The sequence below is a fragment of the Saccostrea cucullata genome, unplaced genomic scaffold (assembly GCF_032062105.1).
Source record: "Saccostrea cucullata isolate Sc308-1 unplaced genomic scaffold, CSIRO_AGI_Scuc_v1 ctg2703, whole genome shotgun sequence".
Lineage (NCBI taxonomy): Eukaryota > Metazoa > Mollusca > Bivalvia > Ostreida > Ostreidae > Saccostrea > Saccostrea cuccullata.
Window position 1 is genome coordinate 41,010 of NW_026935180.1, and position 23,304 is coordinate 64,313.

Below are 23,304 nucleotides of genomic sequence, written 5' to 3' on the forward strand. Positions count from 1 at the left end.
GACTTCTATATATATATATATATATATATATATATATATATATATATATATATATATATATATATATAATCTTTGTCAACCTAATTTTTTAAACGTTAAATTTTTCATGCAAAGCTTGGTTATTTACAATGTAAACATATAATGTCCCGTGTTTTTTTTCAAATTTAAGTTCAGTACAACATGGACCACTGTTGAAGAAGGAGAAAGCGTTTCTGTGTCGGTCACAAGTACGCTTCCGGTTGGCTGCTCTGCCTCAATGACAGATTCTGATAAAGAGGCTAAATGTAAGGGAAATCTACACATCCGCTCCCTGGATTGGCGTTGGTGTCGGAACGGTATCACCAATTTGAATGTAGCATTTCCAGATAATGGCTGCATGTTGTCCTTTCCGTACAAGTACTGGCGGGAACCCGTACAACTCAACATCACAGGGTACGTAGATGGAAGACGCAACTGGCGGAGGCGATACGGAGGAATAAAGCTGGAATCTTCCACAAACCCAACAGATGTTTCTAATGCCTGGAATAATATCTATGTTCCGCAGACTATATGGGTACATCATGATCTTATATATATTTAAAGATTTCAGTATATTTTTAAAAAATCCCTAGCACTTAACAAAAAAGATCACAATCTTTAAATACGCTTATCTCATGTTAAAGAATTCATTATATAAATGTACAGATTCAATTTGCAGGTTTCTGTCTATGATAAATCTAAATGGGGAGGACACTACTGCTACTCCTTCAGTGATCCGTACCTCTCCACCTTTGATCGACGTTTTTATTCCAACCAGAGAATTGGAGAATTCGTTATGTACCAGCATAAAAAATTGCCGTATTCTGTATGTTTCAATTTAAAATTCCAGGTGATTTCCAATACGGACATTCATTGATTTAATTAGCAATCATTTTTCTCTCTGTTGAATAGGTCCATGTCTTATACTCTTCGTGCTTTCGTTGGAGAAGAGCTTCCTGTGCATGCGGTGTTGCAATTAGAAGCGGAAGTAGCTTGTATGTTGTTCGCACCTGCGTAGAAATATCATACCGACGAAAAAAACTCAAGAGAATTCCATTTGAAATGTACAGCGGTTGTAATGAAGACGAAATGGTGGTGCAGAAAAGATATTCCTGGTACAGGGTAAGTTTAACGTTTCATTTCATTTTACATTTTTGGGAATTGAACTATGTTCAGACTCCCTAGGCTGTCACGCGGTTTCTAGCGCAGTAATTGTACAATGAATTATATAGCGGTCGTCGTGGTGTTTCTGTGTCGCCCAATTTACTCCCCTGTGATATTCAATACAAACTCGTACCAGTCTATATAAACTCGAAGAAACTTCAGCAATAAAAATAGTCCATGTCATTTTTCTGAATTAATCTAATTTTCATAAATGATTTGAAAGTAAATGAAATAGAATTTTATTAAACTTAATTTGAATAGCATGTTTTTGTCATCTTTCTTGAGAAATGACACATAAATTTTGATTTCCGTATGAAAAAAAAGTCCCAGTTTTCCGACATTTATCATTCGGCAATCCTCGCGGCTGACTCCACTACGCTTCATTACAAAAAGTGCTAGGTCATCCAAGGAGCAACAACTGGTCTAACTGGTTTGACAATGACGCGATTGTCTAAATATAGAGACGTAAACAAAGATGTAAGGAAAGGAACGCTAAGGTTTAACCAAACTTCTTTCAATTTATTTCAGCAATAAAGAGACAGAACAACATTTCTTTAAAAAAAAAACACTGCGGAAAATATTTATTTGCTCTGACAAGTAAAATGATCTGTTAGACTGGAAAATTTTTGTCAAACCAGATACATGCAACTCATTTTTTTACGTTGGTAAAGGGAAAAAAATAATAGCATTAAAGTTTGTTGATATACGATCACAAAATTTCAAATGACATTAATTTTGCATCCTTAATTTCATGAATTTAACAGCATTCAGTTGGTCATGTGTACAACACCAAATCTGAACTTGAAAAATGTGTGTGTGTACTTGTATTGCAGTATTACCTTATAAATTGTATCATTTGATTTTATTATATAATTAAAACAGTTATTATAAGATTAACTAGAGGTACTGTGAGCAATGAGCTCACTAAATGATACCCCCCGCCTCCCATATGGTTATAACTGATGACAAAGTCCATGATTTGCCATGGCCGGGAAACCCAAAATATGTGTCAGATCAAAAAGTGAAATAGGAGGTGCACAATGGCATGTAATAAAGAATCTGTGAAAGTTTCATTAAATTTCACTCAGTGGTATGAGAGGAGTTGCGGATAAGAGATAGGTACCCTAAAGCGTAACAGATGGACGGACGGACGGACGGACGTACAGACGGACGGACGGACAGACGGACGGACGGAATTAACGATTACTATATACCCTCCCGCTTTCAAGCGGGGGGTATAATGAATACATGCGTATGCACAGACACAATGGTATGATAATCCCAATGATCGAAATGTGAGAAAGATCGATCCTCATGATTACAACTATTTTTATACCCTCGCTTGAAAAGCGGGAGGGTATATAGTAATCGTTAATTCCGTCCGTCTGTACGTCTGTCCGTCTGTCTGTCCTTCGGTCTGTCCGTCCGTCCGTCTGTTACGCTTTGGGGTACCCATTTCCTATCCGCAACTCCTCTCATACCACTGAATGAAATTTGATGCAACTTTCACAGAATCTTTATTACATATTGCCATTGTGCACCTCCTATTTTACTTTTTGATCCGACACATATTTTGGGTTTCCCGGCCACAGGAAAACATTTTTTCACCAGTTATAATCATATGGGTGGCGGGGGGTATCATTTAGTGAGCTCATCGCTCACAGTACCTCTAGTTTATCTTGTAGTAGCTCGTTAAACTATGTCTGATTTTTAATTACATTTGAATCAAATCAAAATCACAAACTTTAAGTCTCACTCGCGTGGCGCAGTTGTTAAAATAGTTTGCTCTAGAGATTCAACGTAATGTGTTAAATGATCCTTACGTCGCAGGTTCGAATCCTGCGGGATGCATTTAGAGATTAACTCTTTTGATGAGACAATATAAACCGAAATCCCATGTCGCAGTATGTGCTTGCACATAACGATCCCTCACTACTCAATGGTTTTGAGAGCCGTGTATAGGTAAAAAATTGTAGACTTACATGTAACTAAGTGTTTCAATGTGATTGAAAAATTATCGAACGTTAAACAAAAAAATGTAAAGTATTCAGACATACTTACTTCTACCTAGATATTACTTGAAATGAAATTTAAAATTATGGAATAACAAAACTTGATGATTAAGTTATAAAGATGTATACATTTGATAAAATAGATAAGCACGGAGTTCTATAGAAATTAATTATTGTGTCCGAAAAGAAACATTCATACCCAAAAGACAATAGCAAATACTTGTTTGAATCAGAGGAAGAAAAATGACAATCTAGTGTCTGGTGATGGTAACATCGAATATATAGAGTGTTTATTTGTTTGTTTCTTGGGACCAAATATCTTGTACACATTCTAAAGAGAGTAGGGGGCGTTTTGATTCAAATGTTTCAGAAATATTAGGGTAGTGTTTGAGCTTTAGTCATAAATGGTACTGAAAGAAGTTTAAAACCTAACAACAAAAATAGTATTTTCGAGATTGAATTTTTTTTTCTTTTGGTGATGGGGGTTGTTTGTTTGGTTTGGTCAAATTGTTGAGGTAAGAATAAAAAGAATTAATCCAGAACTAAACTTAACTGTTCGTGCGCAATAAACATACATGTACAGTTTTTTCAATGGATAGCACTGTAGCTCTCCGGTCTGTCAATTTTTTTTTTTCGGAGAGCTACAATTCTGCAGCTAATTTAAGAGCAGTCCCATGATCTTGGCTATTTAAATGCAATAGAAATCATTTTTAATGTTTCGTTTTGTATCTCTAACAAATCATTTCTAGCTGACTTGAATCTGAATGCATGAAGATGTTCCTATACTTCCTGTGAGATCTTTCAGATAACAATGTTCAACTCCCATGAGTACTTTCAGTACTTTGATTACGATATGAGTATGCTAAACTATGGTAAGACAAGGATGTATCTAATGTCTGATCTTTATGCATGGATAAATCGTCAGTAGAACAACTAGAGAGAGGATAGAAAAATAAAAACCCAACGAAAGGAGGACATTTACATGCATTTTTTATTTAACAGAATTATACTTCATGTTATTAATATATATATTAACTCTTCTTACTTATTCAATATGTTTGTTCTTGAACATATATATTCGCATTAAAGTACTACAGGTAACCCTAGAAAGTGGTTTTTGAGATTGGTTTCTACGGCAGTATTTGTATAATACATGTATTTCGATGTATTCTAGGTGACGCTGGGAAGTGGCACTGAGATTGGCTTCTACATTAATAGAAGGTCTAGATGGATCACGTCTATTCAAATAGTCTCCTCTACCCTGGACGCTCAGAACGTAGAGGGCATGTGTGGGAACTATAATGGTGACCGGTATGACGATTTTATCCCGAGGGGAGAGTCCAGCTCAACCTGGAACAAAAACAAATTCACTCTGTCTTGGAGGTACGAATAAAATTCAGTCTTATTTCAGGTGCGCAGTATATTATAGGAAAAATACTCAATAAGGACTCTTCATAACAAAAAAAAAACATATATGAGTTTTAATCATTTGGTAATTTACGCAGTTAGATTAATCTGTCCTTGGATACAAGATAAATTAAACTGAAAACTGCTGTTTAATATTCTATTTTTCATCACTTTAAGCATTCTTAATTTGATAGCATTGATAAATTAACTAAACGCTCAATTTAATTGCATTTTCCGTACAGATACTGGTACTCTCTGATGCAAATTTAAAAAAAAAAAGCAATATAAATATCTTTATATAACATCTTAATGTGACCGAGTGAAATAAAGATGTCGATGTATGTTTCTATATTTATTTACAAAACATATAAGGTGATTCTACAAAAAAATATAAGTACATTATACAATTTATACATATTAATGCATTACGTATGACAAGTAAATACATATTAAACTTTATTACTGATAATCTTAGTCGTTCATTTACTAAAAAAAGTGTAATTTAAAGTTATAATTATATATTATATAACTTTGTGAAATCCGGTAATCTGATTGGTCAATACGAAGTACTTATTTTTTAATAACGACCACTGAAAGCGAATAATGACTCGCGCGAGCTGCCTCGTTTTCACTTTCGCTTTAGACAAACATGGAAGTTCGCAAGTTGTAGGTGAGGAAAATTTAAAACATATAGTGAAGAACTCTGAGACTGATAATACAAAACAATTACTAGGATTTTTGTGAATATTTTTCGGGAATAATTTGCACATACCATTTCATGGTTGAGTTCGACCTTTCCACTCAGCCAGCAGAGTGTTGACGCTGTGTACGCGATAACGGAGACTAAAGAAAATATAGACAAGCATACCATGTAAGATTGTATCTATTCTTAGAAGACATAGGTATTTATATTTTGTCAGTGCATTTCGTCTGCAAGTGTAAACGAGAGCGATTTTCAATCTTGGGGAGGGGGTACTCTGTGTTATTCGGAGATAGATATCTTGCGTCATTATTATGATATGGGAAATTTATTGCCAAAACAATTTCCTCTGAGTAATATTCAATGAATTCTGAAACATTTACATTCAACTTATTTATGGTTAATACTATCTCTGTAAATAATAGGATGATATATATTGCACTAATAAATTTGGGAAATTATTATTTATATAATATAATAAATATGGACTCAATGCACGGTCAATATGCAGTTATAATGACCCAGGATGACAGATATTGACCTCAGATACATGAAGTATATCGACCTCGGGCTAGCGCCCTCGGTCGATATACTACATGTATCTTCGGTCAATATCTGTCATCCTGGGTCATTATAAATGCATATTGACCTACATTGAGTCCATATTTGTATAATAATAAAATACCTTGTGCGAGGTGGAAGTGTCTAATCAGGGCGCCGGATCTGCAGTGATTTGAATTTAGATTTGGCTAGCTTATAATACAAAAGGAACGATCTTATTTGATGGTTCATTATGAAAACAGTCAATGAAAATTCTTAACCAATAGTAAATCAAAGAAAATGCTCACCAACTCAATCCACCTGCGAACACTAACTAACCTACTTTAATCTCAAAAACATCGTTCAATTATTTTAGAAACGTAGTTAAATGCAAAATTTAATAAATGTAATTAATATATATAAATCCTCCCACATTAACTTAAAACGAGACTTACCGCCAAAATATAGGTAAAATTTTGCCGACTCGGCATAAAACACTAATAATCAAGCATAAAACGAGACTCTAGAAAACACAAAAAGCATTTACCCACTTAAAATTAGAAATTCATTTTTTCTTCCTGATAAAAAAAAAAAAAACAGGTAGAGAAAATCTTTAAAAAAAAAACAAAAAAACAAAAACAAAAAAAAACTAGAGCCGAGCTCGTTGCAAAGCAACGAGTAGGTCTTCCGTCAGAGCTGCGTACAGGGAGAAATGACCTTGGGTCAAGGTCATGCCACGTTCTAATGTTAAAGCAATCTTTTAAGGGTAGATCTCATCTTATTTAAGTTTTTACTATTTTTACTATTAAAAAAGATAGTAAAGGAATGTTTGCGACCTTGACCTTGTTAAAATGACCTTAAGTCACACCATGACACACGCTGGTGATAAGCAAAGCCCATTTGTGTGCTACCGTATTGACGAATTCTTAAGCTATACTTTTTTCGATAGGCCTTGTCACAGCTAATACGTGTATAAATGTGTAAATCTAGGTATGAACGCGTTATCCTTCCTTTATCGAAAGTCATGGTCAATTTTAAGCAATGTTTAAATTTTGGAAAAGCCGGTTAAACTTCAAGGTCAAAGTTTATTATATGCTAGTATTTGAAAGTTTTTATCACAGGTTACATACATTTGATTTTTGTGTAATACGAAAAACCTATCTCTTCTCATTCAAAAGTTATGATCAAGATTGAAATTGTGAAAAGTAAGTCAAGCGTCAAGGTCACGTTGTCAAAATCAGTGCATCGGTATTTACAAAAATGTTGTTACAGGTAATACACAGTGGTAAAATAAAAGCCCTTATCGATCTCGATCTCTTTTCATTTAAAAGGTATGACTACAGTTAATGTTTTTGAAAAGCGGGTCAAACTTCAAGGTCAAAGGGTCAAAATCATAATGAATTTTCAAAGGCGTTGACACAGGTTATACATGTACATGTTTATAAAATGAAAGCTTTCAATAGTTATGGTCAAATTAAAGTAATGTTATTTTTTAAGTAGGTCAAGCTCCAAGATCAAGGTCACAGAGTTAAAAATCACAGTATATTTGAAAATCACATGTCACAAATAATGCACATGTGAAATATGAAAGTCCTATTTCAACTCATTCAATAGTTATTATCAAGTTTAAAGTTCTCGTGACAGATGGACACTGTCAGACTGGTTGACAAATAAGGTTTAATGTGCCCTAATAAAAATAAAGACACGTTATTTGGACATGATAAATTGAGAAATACGAATAAAAAATAAAAAATTAGAAAATATTAGAAAAAATTGCGCTGAAGCTATATTCAATATTCGTGTTTTTCAACTGCTTGAATCTAAAAATATAATTTACCGTGTGTCTCTAGCAAATTCCTTCAATTTTTCTACAGTTAAACATTCCTTACAACCGTTTTTAATAGTCCTTCTGAGCCTGAATTTGAGATAATATGGGCGGCACTGTAGCTCTCTGGTGATCCATCTCAATTTTTTTAGAACAGCTAGCGAGCTACAGATCTGCAGCTAGACAATCGTCATAAAGTTAATTTTACAAATTCAATTGAAATGTAACAGAATTGAATTTTATGAAAAGAATTATTTCTAATGCTTATTTTCAACATATGCTAAAATTATTTTCCTATCAAGTTAAGTTAAGACAGTAAAAAGGAATTTGTCACTCCGTATTTATCTAAGGAATTAGTGTCAATCCTCAACCTCAAAGAGCGTTCGATTTGTATGATAATTGCATACGTGTGATAAAACTGCCGTGGATTATCCCGGACGTGAACATTAGATGTACTGGACATTCCGTCATCAAGAAAATATATTTTTGCTCTGGACTATTTCGAGTTACCAAAACGTTTGTGTGTATGTCCATGTGTGAGCGTTTCAACCTGTCTTTGTTTTGTGTGACTTGACTTGATTTATTTTTCAGAATACAAACTTTAACTTTTTATTGCTTGACTTTCGTTTTATAGATCACTTGTGTTACTTTCTCCAATTATAATCTATTAACGTTGTTAACGTTGAACTGCTAAAAACAATAGTGTAAAACTCCAGAATTAAAACACTGAATGTAACAAATAAAATTATTAATTGTCGGAAATGCAATGCAAAATTCGGGAAATCAAATGCAGCGAAAACTGGTAACAACTAGTACATGTACACACTTTGGTGCTCGATTGTACACTCTAATCGGCACAAGTTTAGAAATTAAAACGTTTGTGAAAAAGAAAGTTTAGTAACGCATACTAATCTTTGCCGACCTTTTTTTTTAAATTTATTTGATAACCTGCGAATTAAAAACAATATCGCATATGATTATTGGTTAATATTATAATAGGTTATGGATTAATCATCATGGATTTCAACACCTGCCCTGACCTGCCATTCTCGACTCTGAAGGAAAGCATTGTATCATTTCAGGGGGGTTACGTATCGCAATGAGAGGAAATTTAGTAATTTAATCTCTTTTAGTCCGTAAACATTAAAATCAACCAATCATTTATTTGAATCTCTTCACCATTTTACAATAGCGTACAGAGACTACAAAAAACACATAGGTGATGTTATATACAACAATAGGTCTAGAAAGGCATGCGTGAATAAGAAACAAAACAAAAAAAAAAAATTGTAGGTTACTATAAATGTGAAGTATGGGAATTTAGGCCGGGGAGCATATTTTATTTATTTTCTTTACAAAGGAGCACAATTTTCTTAGAAAGCAGTGTTTATTGTTATTCATAATGTTTTTGAAACTAATTATATTCTGGAATTTTATGTGTTTTTCTGTTAAACATAGTTTTCTTTCTGTTTGTAGCGAGTTGCACTTTAATATGTAATGAAACTCGTCTCCGAGTTCTTTTAAATTACAATGGGGACAAATTCTATCTTGTCTTGGTATATTAAACCAGCGTCCACTTTCAATTGGTAAATAATGGTTACACGTTCGGAATCTACAGAATGTTATTAAGTCCTTTTTTGATAAAATATTAAAATAGTTTTCAAATTTTAGTTCGTCTTTGTATATTCTATAATTTAAAGCTTTGGGTGAGGTTTGAAGGATTGATTGCCAACTTTGTTTGAATTGATCCATTAATGTGAGTTTAACTTTCGCCTTTAACCATTTAATATTAATTGGGTTTTGTTCAAGCCATACATTTGAGAGTCCACAGTTATTTAAGATATTTTTAATATTTTCAAGCCAAACAATTTTCCCTCCTATTTCTTGATTTATAATGAAGCCCAATTTATAACATAAATTTGCAATTTTAATTTCCTTTCCAGTGATTAATTTTGACCAATAAGATATCATTCGCGTTTTTATTTGGATTTCCATGGGGTGTCGGCCAAGTTCGCCATATATCATGAAATCGGGGGTTGAATCTTTTAAATGGAGTAGAAGTTTACAAAATTTTAGGTGAACCCTTTCTATTATTGCATTATTTGAAAATCCCCAAACTTCACATCCATATAACAAAATAGGTTGCACAATTTTATCAAATAGATCTAGTTGACACTGTATTGATAGGTTATGTAATCTTCCTTTTTTTAATACTTCGTATAATGCTTTTGTTGCCTTTTCAGCTATCTTCTTTTTTGCCGTTATAAAAGAGCCAGATTTACATAATATAACTCCCAAATAGTTAAATTCTGTTACTACATCTATTTTCTTATCATCATACTGCATCTGTATATTTTCTTCACGTCTACTTTTACTGAATATTAATATTTTCGATTTGTCGATATTTATCTTTAAATTCCATTTTTTACAATATATACAGAAGCTATCTAGTTGTTTTCGTAGCTCTTCAGAAGATTCTGCAACCAATACAGTGTCATCTGCGTATAAGATTGCAAATAATTTTAAAAATATATTAAGTTTGTTTTCAAACATCTCTGATATAGTTGATAAACCTTCGATATTGGATGCATTCAGGAAATCGTGTAAATCGTTTAGATACATAGAAAATAAAAACGATGACATATTTTCACCCTGTCTAACACCATTTGCACATTGAAAAAAATCTGACTGTTCTTCATTATAGACAATTCTGGATTTTATCTGACTGTACATATTCAAAATAATGTCATACATTTTGCCGTTAATATTGTGAGATAAAAGTTTAAACCACAATGCTTTCCTCCATACGTTATCAAAAGCTTTCTCAAAATCTACAAACAAACAAAATAGTTTTTTCTTTTTTGTTTTAAGAAGCTCGAATAAAATATGTATTGAGAATAAATTATCAATTGTTGAATAACCCTTCCTAAAGCCTGTTTGATTTTCATGTATTACTTTAAACTCATCAGAAAATATATTTAGTCGCTCATTAAGAATCGATGTGAAAAGTTTTCCAACGCAACTTAGAATTGTAATTGGTCTGTAATTTTGTGGCTTACTTTTTTCGCCTTTGTTTTTATATATTGGTATAATATTTCCTTCTAACCAAGAAGAGGGAATATTACCTGATGAAAAAATTAAATTAAATAATTTTTCATAAATTGGCAGCATCATGTTCTGCGTTGCTTTAATATATTCATTTCTTATACCATCTTCTCCACTCGATTTACTATTTTTTAGTTTTTCTATAGCTTTTTTAATTTCATCCTGATTTATATACTTGTTAAGTTCTTGGTTAAGATCTATGGACTGTAAGCTAGAGATATCATTATCAACTATTTGATTAATTTCTTCATCTATTTCCGGAGCTTTATTTAAATCTTTAAAATATTTATATAGTGTATCTATGTCTATTAGTGTATTTTCTTCGTGTTTATTTCTTTTTTTATAATTATTAATTATTTTCCAATATTCTTTGGGGTTCTTATTTTTTATTTCTTTTAAATGTTTACTAAAATTGTTTCTATATTTTATCTGTTCTTTATCTATGACTTTTTTGTATTTTTTTTCATTTTCTTTATATTTTTTGTGTGCATTTTCTGTACGTTTTCTAAAATAATAAGCTTTGCTATTCCGGTATTTTTTTCGGGCTTTATCGCAAGCTTTTGTAAACCAAGGTTTAGAGTTCTTTGAATTTTTATTTATTTGTTTCTTTCCTTTACCGTTACTGACGCCTATAGAAATTTTTGCTGCATCTATGTATATCTTATTTAATTTTTCCACAATTTCATTAATTACACCGTCCGTAGCGTTTTCTAACTTGTTTAAATCTAACATTGCTACAACTTCATTTAGTTGATCAGTATCAATAGACTGTACATATACATGTTCCCTAGAAGGATCCCATGGTTTGATTTTTTCTACACATTCCGTTGTATTTGAACAATTCATACTGAAATCATTTTTTTGTAGTTTTAAATACAAAGCAATAGGTTTATGAACATCAGAAAATAATTTGTTTTGTTCAAGAACTTGCATATTCATGATATACTTATGAAGAAAATAATCACAAAGAAAATAGTCTACAGTGCTCGAACCTTTACACGTTACCTCTCCTAATGAGTTATCGCCAATACGTCCGTTTACAATTAACAACTTATTTAATTTGCACATTTCCAATAAAAGTTTACCATATGAGTTTTGAATTTTGTCTTCGTTGTTTCTTTCTAACACATCGTCTATAAGGAAATTTTCATCTTTCATGGTTTCAAAGATTTCACTAAATTGTTCATTTTTTTTATTATCAACGTTGAAAATTTCTATATCTGTTCCGGTTCGAGCATTGAAGTCACCTGCTAACATAACATATTTGTCACTATGTGCTAATTCTTGCATCTCTATTTCAATTGTACTAAATAAATCCTTACTACCATATTTTGAATTTTCTGGAGGTATATATATATTTCCGATAAGTAGATTTTTTTCAAAAAGCGTATATTTTTTTGAGATTTCTAGCCACAGTACAGCTTTACATTCTGTTTCATGGATATTAATAAAGTTTTTTAATTCATTCTTATATGCTAATATTATACCTCCAGAGTTCACTCTACCATATTTAATTCTATTTTTCATCTTTATTTCAAACCCATCGATTTCAATTATATCTAAGTCATCTGTTTTTGTTTCTTGGAAACACAATATATCATATTGACTCACTAGCTCTTGAAACTCGGGATAGTTTAATTTTTTCTTTATACCGCAACAGTTTAATGAGAGAATTTTTAATTCATTCCTTTTCTGCGCGCAGTTTCTCACGTTTGGTACATGTTCACACTCCCCGGAGAGTCCCTAGTGTTTTTCTGGGGTGGAGTTGATTCTCCTGCGTTTGTTCGACGAACTGCCGTATCTGCCGTAAACACGAAAGAATGGCTTGGAACATTTGTGTGAAATTACAGGAACCAATTTTGTATTTGTTAGAAAAAATTCTAATTATTCATTTTTTTTCTCGTATTCTTAAAGCTCATGTTGGGTACTCTTCTGTGTAAAACAGCATGTACTTAGTTAATATCATGTACATGCACATAAAATCGTGTCATTGTGATATTCTAGCTTTTTATTCGAGGAAATAAAATAAATCTATGAGCATTTCATTCGGAAAAATACAATTATAAGTTATGTAGCTAATTATGCAAAACTCAAAGTTAATACTTAATTTAATTTTCGATTTTCATGAGAATTGAATACGTCACTTCCACTTACAATTTACTGTGTGCATTTGTCATGTTTATTTGTAATTGCTAATATAAACAAAATCGCAATTTTTCTGAGATAAATTAAGCAATTAGAATAACTTGATATAGGCCCGTATACATGTAACGATTCTATTACTTCAAAGTGGAGAGGAAGACGACGGCGCCAAAAAATTTGTACCTTTCCAATAATAGAATCATCCGTTCAAATTAAAAACAATTAAGTTGCAGTTGTGATATACCCGATTCTTTAAATAACGAAACTATAATGGACTTCACAAGGGTATAGAAATCAACATTAATTTATGTACATGTGCAATTACAACCACTATCGAAATTGGCAGTTATCGATAGGTCATCCTGCGTCACCTTTCAGTGTAACCGATGGACTCGTCCAGAGAAATCATCTGTACCTGAGCAACGCAGCGCCTTTTATTCATTCGTCAAAGAATAGAATCAGACATTTAACGCCTTTAAATCTTTTAATACTCATACATGTTCAAGAAAACCTTGATATTTGTGTCTAGAAATATTCTTACGATTTACGCAAATAACAAATTCTTGATTTTAAACCGAGTAAATCGATGACTAGCATCGTTTTAGATAAACTCTGAGACTCGCGTAAAAATCAAAGAGCGGTAATGTTGACCTCCGGAATGTATATAGGTCAATGCACGATCGATAAACGGGTTGCACAACTATAAACAAAAACAGCCAAGGTCCGAGGAAAATTGAGGATGCATGAATTAAATGACAGTGAATTATTTTAAGCTTGATTTTTTTTCGTTTAAATAATGCTACATTGAGTATCAATCGAATGAAAGATGATAAGTATTTTCCCTATCTCCCGTCTTGTAATTTAAACTAAATACAATGAGAAAGTTGTCTCTGAATAATCTGTATGACATCCAGCTAGAGAATACGTTAAAAACTTTATCTCAACAAAGTTTAACATTCAATTTAGTTAAGTATATTATTCTTTGTCATCTCCCTCGGGAGATGACACATTAAGATTGTATGCCGGAAGTAAAGTCCTAGTGTTAGCCTCCATTATTTTTTCGAGAATCCTCGATGTTTTACGATATCTCAAGCGAGAATCTACACAAGGAGTACCAAGTAGCCTGTAAACTGGTTTTCTTTTAGAAGAACTAGCTTAGAAGTGTGTGATCTACTTTCGGTTTCGGGCTATTTGCCTTGAAAAGAAAAGAAGTACGATGCTTATAAATAACTAAAGTTTTAGTGTGTCATTACCGGCCGCCAGGAGGCGGTCGGTTATATGATATGAAAGTTTTAAGTCGCCGTGCGTTTCTGCGGAGTTAGAACAATTTGAATAAAAAATATTTAACATTCATGTAATAGAATATTAAGAAAGATTTTTTAAATGTTAAACAAAAACGCACAATAATCATAAAATTAAAATTTTATAAATAAGGGGTTAAATGTTTCATCCAATCCTGATTGACAAACTCCGACGTAACTGAAGTGCGGAGAAATAAGCACACATGTTGGGCATAGTCTAAAGCAAGGGCCGCGTTATATACATGTATAAACAAATTTACTTTCTCTACTTCAACAGGATTTGTTGTATATATAATTCAAAATGACGTGTAAATATAAATATACAATGTACTTTTAATACGGAAAGTTTTCAAAACTATGACTTAATCTTATTTATTATCAGACAGAATATATTACGAGATTTTACTCCGACAAGGATAAAGCGCGTTTTACAATATGCCAAGCCTTTTCCCGCCACATCTCACACCAAAACAAGATAGAGAAAAAATGTAGTGGCGGATCTAGAGGGAATTTGGGGGTTTCAACATCCTCTGAGCGAGCGAGGAGCCCCACATAGTTGTTACGTTTTATTTAAAGTTAAACTATCTCTAGTTAGATAAGTTTAAACGTTAGTTTTTTATGGTTAAGTGTTAAAACTACTTCAACATCAAACTTCCGCCAGAGTTCGTTTGTACAAATGAAACTGAGTGCGGGGACGCAGAGGACTATGAGTAAGGTGCTTAAATACATTGTACATGTAGCAATGTACAGGTATTATGTACTGAAGAAAACCCTGGAATGTCGTATTCAAATGTTTAATGTCATAGGGATATATATTAACAGATATAAATATAAGAATTTAGTTTTTAATTGTATTATGAAAGAATAAATTAATTGGTTTGCGGCCGATTTTTGACGCTTGCGTCAATATGTTTCTTGTATATATATTGATCCTCAATATTATGCCTTATTAAATTGGTAAGCCACACAAGGAGAACTGACAATGACGTGATTTCTATATATAGATTTGTAGTAGTATCCATAGTTAAATCACCAGGGGGCGTAGCAACAGGGATGCCAGCCCCCCCCCCCCCCGCCAACACACACACACTTTTTTCCCAACCTTGCTTATACTATAGTAATAATTGAAAGCCTGGTTCCCCCCCCCCCACTTCAGTGATGTACCGAAAATGTAGTATTAGAATGGGTACCAAAAGTAGTTGACACTGAAAAAAAAGCTTTACCCCCCCCCCCCCCCCCCGAAATAGGATTTTTGACCTTGGACGCCACTGATAAGTTTACTGCATGGTACCCTACCCCTCACTTTTCATAAAAGTGAACAAAACGTAGGTATTGGCTTCTTTCGAAAGGTTTAAATACTTAAGCTACATGGGTAGGAATAATCTTTGGACTGCTCTTGCTTATGTTAAATTTTCTGTCAGCTAAGTTTTCTGTTTGCTGAATAAGTCATCCGGGAACTTCAGGTATAATAATCCATATATTAATTGCATTAAAATACTAGTATTCCCCTTTCTGTTTTATTTCTTTGACATTATTGATACCAAAGAGATGACATTTCAGGCTTTCTGGAAAGCCAAACTTGTATCCAGTTTATTTCATTAGAGATTGTTCTATCTGACGTATCCGTATCCGTATACGTATCCGTATCCGTATCGAGATATGAAAGGCATCTCGATCCCGAAGTCTAAACCATTTAATACAATTCCATCTCTGTTTGTGGTTACTTAAATAAACCACAGTCTTGCATTGAAAAATAACAAATGGTAATTTTTTTTCTATAAAAATACTAAACTGCTGTAAACATCCATCATTTCGAAGAAAAATATTGATTAAAAAAAAAAGAAAATGAAACCAAGTTTAAAATTAATTTCATTTTGTTTCCGAATATTTGTTGAAAAATCCCCTTTCTCCTTTTCTTCTCTCATAATATCAGGATATTTTATTGATTCATTCTGTATTTTTCACTATACCATTACACGTAACTGATAACATAATAAATACCTCCCCCCCCCCACACGCACACACACACACAAACTGAAATACAAAATACCTTATCATCAACGCGATCAATAAAACTATGTATCCGTTTTAGAGAGAGTTTCAAATTGATTTCATAATTTGCTTCAGGACCGTTACAAGTTCTGAGTATATGCTTTGAATAGCCAGTTCAACTCCCTCCTTTTCACCTCCCCTCACATTGGCGTCGGAAGGAAATTGAAAGTAGGGAGTGGGGCTAATTGAAAGCGAGAAAAATTCAGCCCTGAAAAAGCAGAAAAAAGAAATTTTTTTTGTTCATTGTCCAAAATCCTTAAATACTATTGTGTGTGTGGGGGGGGGGGGTTCGAACTTTTTTCATTACAATTTTATTTTCAAACACTCCCACTTACCCTACTTTAACCATTGGCGTCGGCAGCAAATTGTAATTTGTAATTGGGGGGGGGCTATTTAAGAAATATTTTGTTATTCCTTCAAAAAAAAAAAAAAATGACAGGCAAAAAAAGGAATTGTCCGTCTAAACACGAAAATCCTATTTCGGGGGGTGGGTGGGGTGGGGGAGGGGGGTATTAGTTGCACTCGCAATTTTTTTCCTAACAACACCACTTTCCACATTTATTTAACCTAAACTAAAACATGTTTGTGGAAAGTGGGGGGGGGGGGGGTAGAAGGGGGCTTTACCTACGCAGCGATGTTCAATGTCTATATTAAGTCTATCTTTGGATAAAAGAGTGGGGGGGGGGGGCGGGTACGCCCCCTAGCCCCCGGTTCCGACATCTAAGTTAACTGCAATACAACATGCCTGTTGAGAGTGGGGAAGGGGCTTATCCCACGCCTCAATATATATTATGTCCATCTTTGCAAATAAAGTGGGGGTGGGGGGCGATAAGCCCCCCCCTACACACACAATAGCATTTAAGGGTGAGTTTTTCAGAGCTTGCTTTGTTTACTAAAAACTCCATCATGTAAATTTCATGAAAAGAAGTTAATATGCAAAAAGAATAGTTTAAGAGAGGAAGATACATCATAACCTAACATTTATTTTCCTCCCCCTTTATCGACAAGTGTTTAATCAATCAAGTCTAAAATATACAGCGTTTAAATGCAACACTTTCAGATCTTGTACATAGTCATTTCTCAAGCTCCTTGAAACCCTGGATACGCATAGGCGTCGGAATCGGGAAGGGGGGGGGTAGGGGCGTCTTATCCCTCCCCCTCTTTCTTGCAAAGATAGACATCATATATAGGCAATTAAAATTGGGGTTTATCTTTTTTTGTTGGTTTAGCACCCCCTTTCAACTAGCTCCCCTTCCTATTTTCTTCCGACGCCCATGATACGGTTATCGACCTACAATTTAGGGAGTGTATTCAAACTACCCCCGAATTACCAGATATCCAAATTTTTTCTGGAGAACTATGACCATCAAATACGTGATAATGAATGGCATAGAAGATGATAAAAAAGGAAATGAGGATGGACATTTTCAGTGAATCCCCCATATACATTTGTTTTGCACTTTGATTAAATCTTTCCCAGTTAATGTAGAACTACATGTATTTACAATTTACAAGTTTGAGATAAAGAGGTTTAACTGTACATATAATTATATATTATTGGGGATATGTCGTGTTCTTGTAAATGTTATTTCAAGAATGAAGAATGAATACCCTAAAATTGAGAGAGAGAGAGAGAGAGAGAGAGAGAGAGAGAGAGAGGTCGATCTATAAATATTTTCTAATCATACCTGTTTTTCTAATTTTATTTTTAAACTTTTATACCCCCTCCACCCAAAAAGACATGATGCAGAAGACGTGTACAGCAACTTATATGTTTTTATTAAAAAAAATCACACTACATATTATTTCTTAGTGAATAAGGTTAAAAACCAAACTTGAAACGACGGAAATGTAATCAGATGGTTTAGACATCGGGATCGAGATGCCTCTCATACCTCGATACGGATACGGATACGTATACGGATACGGATACGTCAGATAGAACAATCTCTATTAATACGTGTTATACGCGTACGCATAAAGAATTCTTCACTTGCCGTATAAAATTAATCAGTTACCTGTACATGGATTATAAAGTTTGCTGCTCATTTAATAACACAAGATTCGAACAAAATAACGTTTTCATGAGATCAATCAGATGTTAAAGAACCCATTTCGAATCAATAACCATATCGAAATATTTACCGTTTTTGAGTTATAATGCAAAAACTTTTATGCTCCCTTGACCCCTAATTTGAGGGGCCAGCCCCTTTTTAATGATGTCAAATGATAGATCTTAAAATTATGCACAATATTTGTGAAACATGTCTTAACAAATTATTTTTAGTTTAAAAGGTACACAAGGAAATATATGAAAAATTTCGCGCTTTTAGGCATTCTCATTTTTGACCCCTATCTAGCACCGTTTTGAGCGCAGAAATCAAAAAAGAAAAACCGATGTGCACAACTTCAATTCTTCTAGTATTTAAATGCAGTTGACATTCTGCTCCAGCTTTTGTCGTTTCTGAGCCTTTGTCTGGAAACGAACAGTACCAAATTTTCATTTAAAGGGAAATAACTCGAAAGCGGAAGGGAATTTTTGAAATGTATGAAAACATTTTAATTGAGTTTTGTAACGTCCAAAAACTCTGAAAATTTGAGCGAAATCCGTTAAAAAATGAGCGAGTTACGAGGTCTCAAAGTTGGCGTCTAGGAAAAAAAAAAAAAAGAAGAATAGGGAATAATTTTAACCATCAGAATCAGTAGAAGGTCTTCCGCCTGAGCGGAAGACCTTAAAAAAAAAAAGGATTGTTTATATTAAAAGTATAATGATCAACTAGTTGTTTGAAATATAATTTTTTTACAGCTGAAAACATCTCCATGCCCTGTTACAACGCACTTTGAAAAATTACGCACTTTGAAAAAATTTTTCAAAGTGCGTTAAAATTTGGGACCAAGCTATCGCACCTGGAAAAAAATATTTTTTTTTCAAAGTGCGTTAATATCGACCATATTAACGCACTTCGAAAAAAAAATGTAAAGATTGATCAATATTCCTTCAAATAATCGGTATGATAAATAACAGATCCTGGTTTGATAACTTTTTTATGATAAAGTCACCGTAGGACCTGAGATATTGACGTTTAAAATATTTAAGGTTTTGATAAAATAAAAGGGAAAATTAAAGGGTTTTAAAAAAAGAGTGACGATTGCTTAAGTTCATTAATTAGTTTCTCTTTTTTTAATTCTAGTTCTAAGTAGATGTAAAGGTGTATAGGGGGCACTTACAGAGGACAGCTTCAAGCAACCTAGCATTTATCATTATAAAAAGGGGCCTATTGGATTGTTCAAAACTATGAAAATTCTTTTTCTCTCATACGTTTTATTACTGTCCTAGTTTTTATTTGTTTTAATTAACTCATTTATTATTGAAAGTTTTCAACGTCAAACCAGTTAGGTAAATACATAATTATATGAATGCTTTGAGTATAGCATAGACATCGAGACTGGGCGAAGGGCCAGGGGAGGGGATGGGGGGGGGGCTAAGCCCCCCACTTATTTTGGAAAGATATATACATCGTATAAGCATTGGAAATGCAGCGTACCCTTTTTAGGTTTATTGCTCCCCTCCCCCGTTTGTTACCGACACCTATGAATTAGAAAGATAAAGATTCGGACTGAGGGATCTTATACCCGTCTTCTCCTCTTTTCGACGGGAGTAAAAACAATTTATTTTTGAGGTTAGGGTTAGGCTTAGTTTTTTGAAAGATAAATAACAAATAAAATCTTTCCCTGACTAAAATATGATTTTTTCTTCAAAGTGCGTTAAGTGTCTCCATGGTAAAATATAATGATGCACTTTGAAAAAAATTTTCAAAGCGCGTTGAGTTGGTCCCAAATTTAACGCACTTTGAAAAAAATTTTCAAAGTGAGTTGATTTTGTCTAATTTAAACGCACTTTGAAAAATTTTTTCAAAGTGCGTTGCCACAATGCCCCGTAACCGTCATGCAATGAATGTTTGTATAATGTAAATCTCTCCATGCTCCCTTACCGTCATGCAAGGAATGTTTGTCTAATTTAAATTAAAACACTTTTTCAGGGTTTCTTGGAGAGACAGTCTTTTTGCAAAGAACCCAAGGGCCCTTTCTGGTGATGGAGCGTATGTGTCAACATCTTTTTTTTTCTTATTTCACAAATCATACGTTTTAATACTAAAAATATCAAATATTTTAAATGTAATTTTAAGACAACTTGTTATTTTAGAGTTACCAAAACTGATCCTGTTTATCAGACAAAATTTTGTACTTGTTCCTCGTACTGGAGTGTTAGAAGTTCTTACAGACGTCAGTACTACGCCAAATGTAACCTAGAAGCCCCTACAGAGCCCTGCTCTAGCGGTGTCAGTCAGACCGTGAACGTCTGCTCACAGAATCGAAGGAAACGTGATACGGTAGACTCTGATGACGTCATGGATGACGAGGAGGAGGAGTTCGGCTACGACCCAGAATACAATGACACAATAGAACTTCCCGTGTGTCTTCTTAATCATTTTTTTGAAAGTTAATCACATTAATTATACAAGTAAAAGAATTTGAAAAGAATTTTGCGAAATATAATCAACAAAATTAATTCCAAGGTACATGTACTCTACCAAAATTTTGTAAGAATCAGTTGTTTTTTTTCATTTGTATATTGTGTGAGTTTGACAAATTATCACAGGAGGCAACATGGATAAACGGTTGGAATGAGACATCAGCCACGGACTACTGTAACAAGACATTTGCCCTTGACCCAGTTGTATCCTTCTGTATAGAGCAAGTCAACACCAGCATAGCAAAGTATATCAATGGCTGTATAAGTGATATTGAGGTAAGAAATTTAATAAAAAATTACTAGAACTTTTGACATGGGAATTTTATTTAGTAAACATAATGAAGCATGTTGGTTTTTTAAAAATAAAATCTGTCCAGAAAATAGGCAACACAGACTTTGTGGAGGCAACACTGGACACTCTAAAAAAAGAATGTGTAACGACCGCGTCACGTGACGAGAGTTTCCAAAAGTCCGATAACTCTAGTTCTAACAGTACTGATGGCGACGGTGTCAGTGTCCTGGACATGTTATCAACCATGGTTTGTCCAAATAACTGCTCACAGAAAGGGGCCTGTATCAACGGTAGGCCTGAAAACTGTTTAATGATTCATATGTTTTTTTTTAATTGAGCTTTAATACTGTTTGTTATCTCCAAATATTTTCATTTATTAAAAACAATTTGTCATTTACGACAGTTTGTAATAAATAATTCTTTTTTTATTTATAACATTGTCATTTCTATTAAATGCATACTGAATAATATTTATTCTATAAGTTTGAGACTTAATTCCTGTTACTTGAATGATACTAAAGGAAGTATACTAAGGATAAACAATCTAACCCTAATATAAATGTTAATTATTGTTTACTTACACTGGTTTTCCTGACAGAGACTTGTCTGTGTAACGACGGCTACATAGGGGATGACTGTTCCTCACAGCTGTCGGTCCCTCCCTCTGATCTCTCCGTCCCCGAGCACGGGCTCTGTGACACCAGTAAACGGGCATGTAGGAAAACAAACGTGGTGGGAACTTTTAATTCCGAAAATATAATTGCCCATTTGACTTACTTTCAGGTAAAAAAAGGATAATATTTACATGCAGAGAACATATGGAATAAAATGATATAATTTGACTATTTAATGAGTTAACGCCATGTATTTCTTGAATATCAGAGTAAAAACCGCTTAGTAAAGGAATTTTTTTTTTTTTTAATCTAAATTCCTTAGATTTTGATTTCTAACATTGATTTCAGTTTAAAAATTGAGGGTATATAATTTAATTGTAAAAATATGTTATTATTTGCTTTATTATAATTTTTTTGCTTTGGCAATGAGATTAACGGTAATGTTGGAAAACACATTCAATTTTATTTTTTTTGTTTTCTATAACTTTACACAAATTTAAACACAATTTTAAAAAGTAAATATGGTAGAAGAGGTTAACCAATAATAGTTTTGCAAACTTATATAATAAGTTTAGTCAATTTTCCACTTAGTCGACAAGCAACGGTATGGATATACAAGACTACTCTGTATCTACAAATGTCACATATCGACATATGAACCTCGTTACTGTTTCACTTCCGGATTCTCCATCCTCACGCAGGCGCAAACGGTCTGCCGGAAGTAACATATATGGTTGGATAATCAAGCTAAGTTATGACGGAACTTCGTTTGGAAACTCGACCACAATCCTTCTGTTTAACAGTGTGACCGAAAGTTGTGAAGCGACGACTCTGATATGTACAGTAAAGGTAAGAAAAACAAAACGTGTGTACACCATCATGTATGACAAAATAAATAAAATGTTTATACGGCTTCTATTCTGATATGAAGGACTTGTAATATAATATATAGAGAAAAAAGGTAAGATTATATTGTTCCAAAGAACAAAGCGTCAACTCTGATAATCATATTTAAGGTAAAGTTAGATATTAAGAGCCATTCTCTGTAATGATTTGAAATTTTATATAGGAGCTGTGGCACGCATAGTCTCAGAATTTCTCCAAACTCTCTTTGATAAAAGTCATTGATACCCTAAACTGAAATCAGGCAAAAATTGGTTGCTATGTTTTATAGTTACCATGGCAACATGTCTTAAAGTTCGAAAAATGGCATTTTTTAACATGTTTAGAGCCCCATAGTGAACATTTGCGGCAATGCAAACAATTGGCAATGACTGTTTCCAAACGTTGAAGGTCAGATGTCTCAAATGCATGATAAACATGTTTGGTAAATCACCTATTACATACGTTACTATGGTAACAAAGTATTCAAAATTAAAAAAAAAATATTCATTGAATTTTATAAAGTCATACACATAAAAAAAAGGCAATTATAGGATGAAATGTGACCGAATAATAGAAAAAAGAGCCTTGGAACATATACCAAGTACAAAATATGATATTTCATTTTCGTTGGCAATGGTTGCCAAGGTTTTTATACCACAGAGAGCCTTCAAAGTAACACTCTGTTTGTTTAAATCTGATCCTATCTTTTAAAA

General features: G+C 33.3%; 1 protein-coding gene across 1 annotated transcript; it reads left to right on the forward strand.

Moving 5' to 3' along the window:
• Window positions 1-938: 938 nt before the first annotated feature.
• Window positions 939-22,555, forward strand: LOC134242087 (uncharacterized; the record flags this gene model as incomplete). Its single annotated transcript, XM_062724107.1, has 8 exons — window positions 939-1,140; window positions 4,369-4,577; window positions 20,307-20,366; window positions 20,471-20,738; window positions 20,927-21,076; window positions 21,178-21,382; window positions 21,691-21,875; window positions 22,298-22,555. Coding segments are annotated over exons 1-8 (1,395 nt in total), but the record flags the coding sequence as incomplete, so codon positions are not given.
• Window positions 22,556-23,304: the final 749 nt, after the last annotated feature.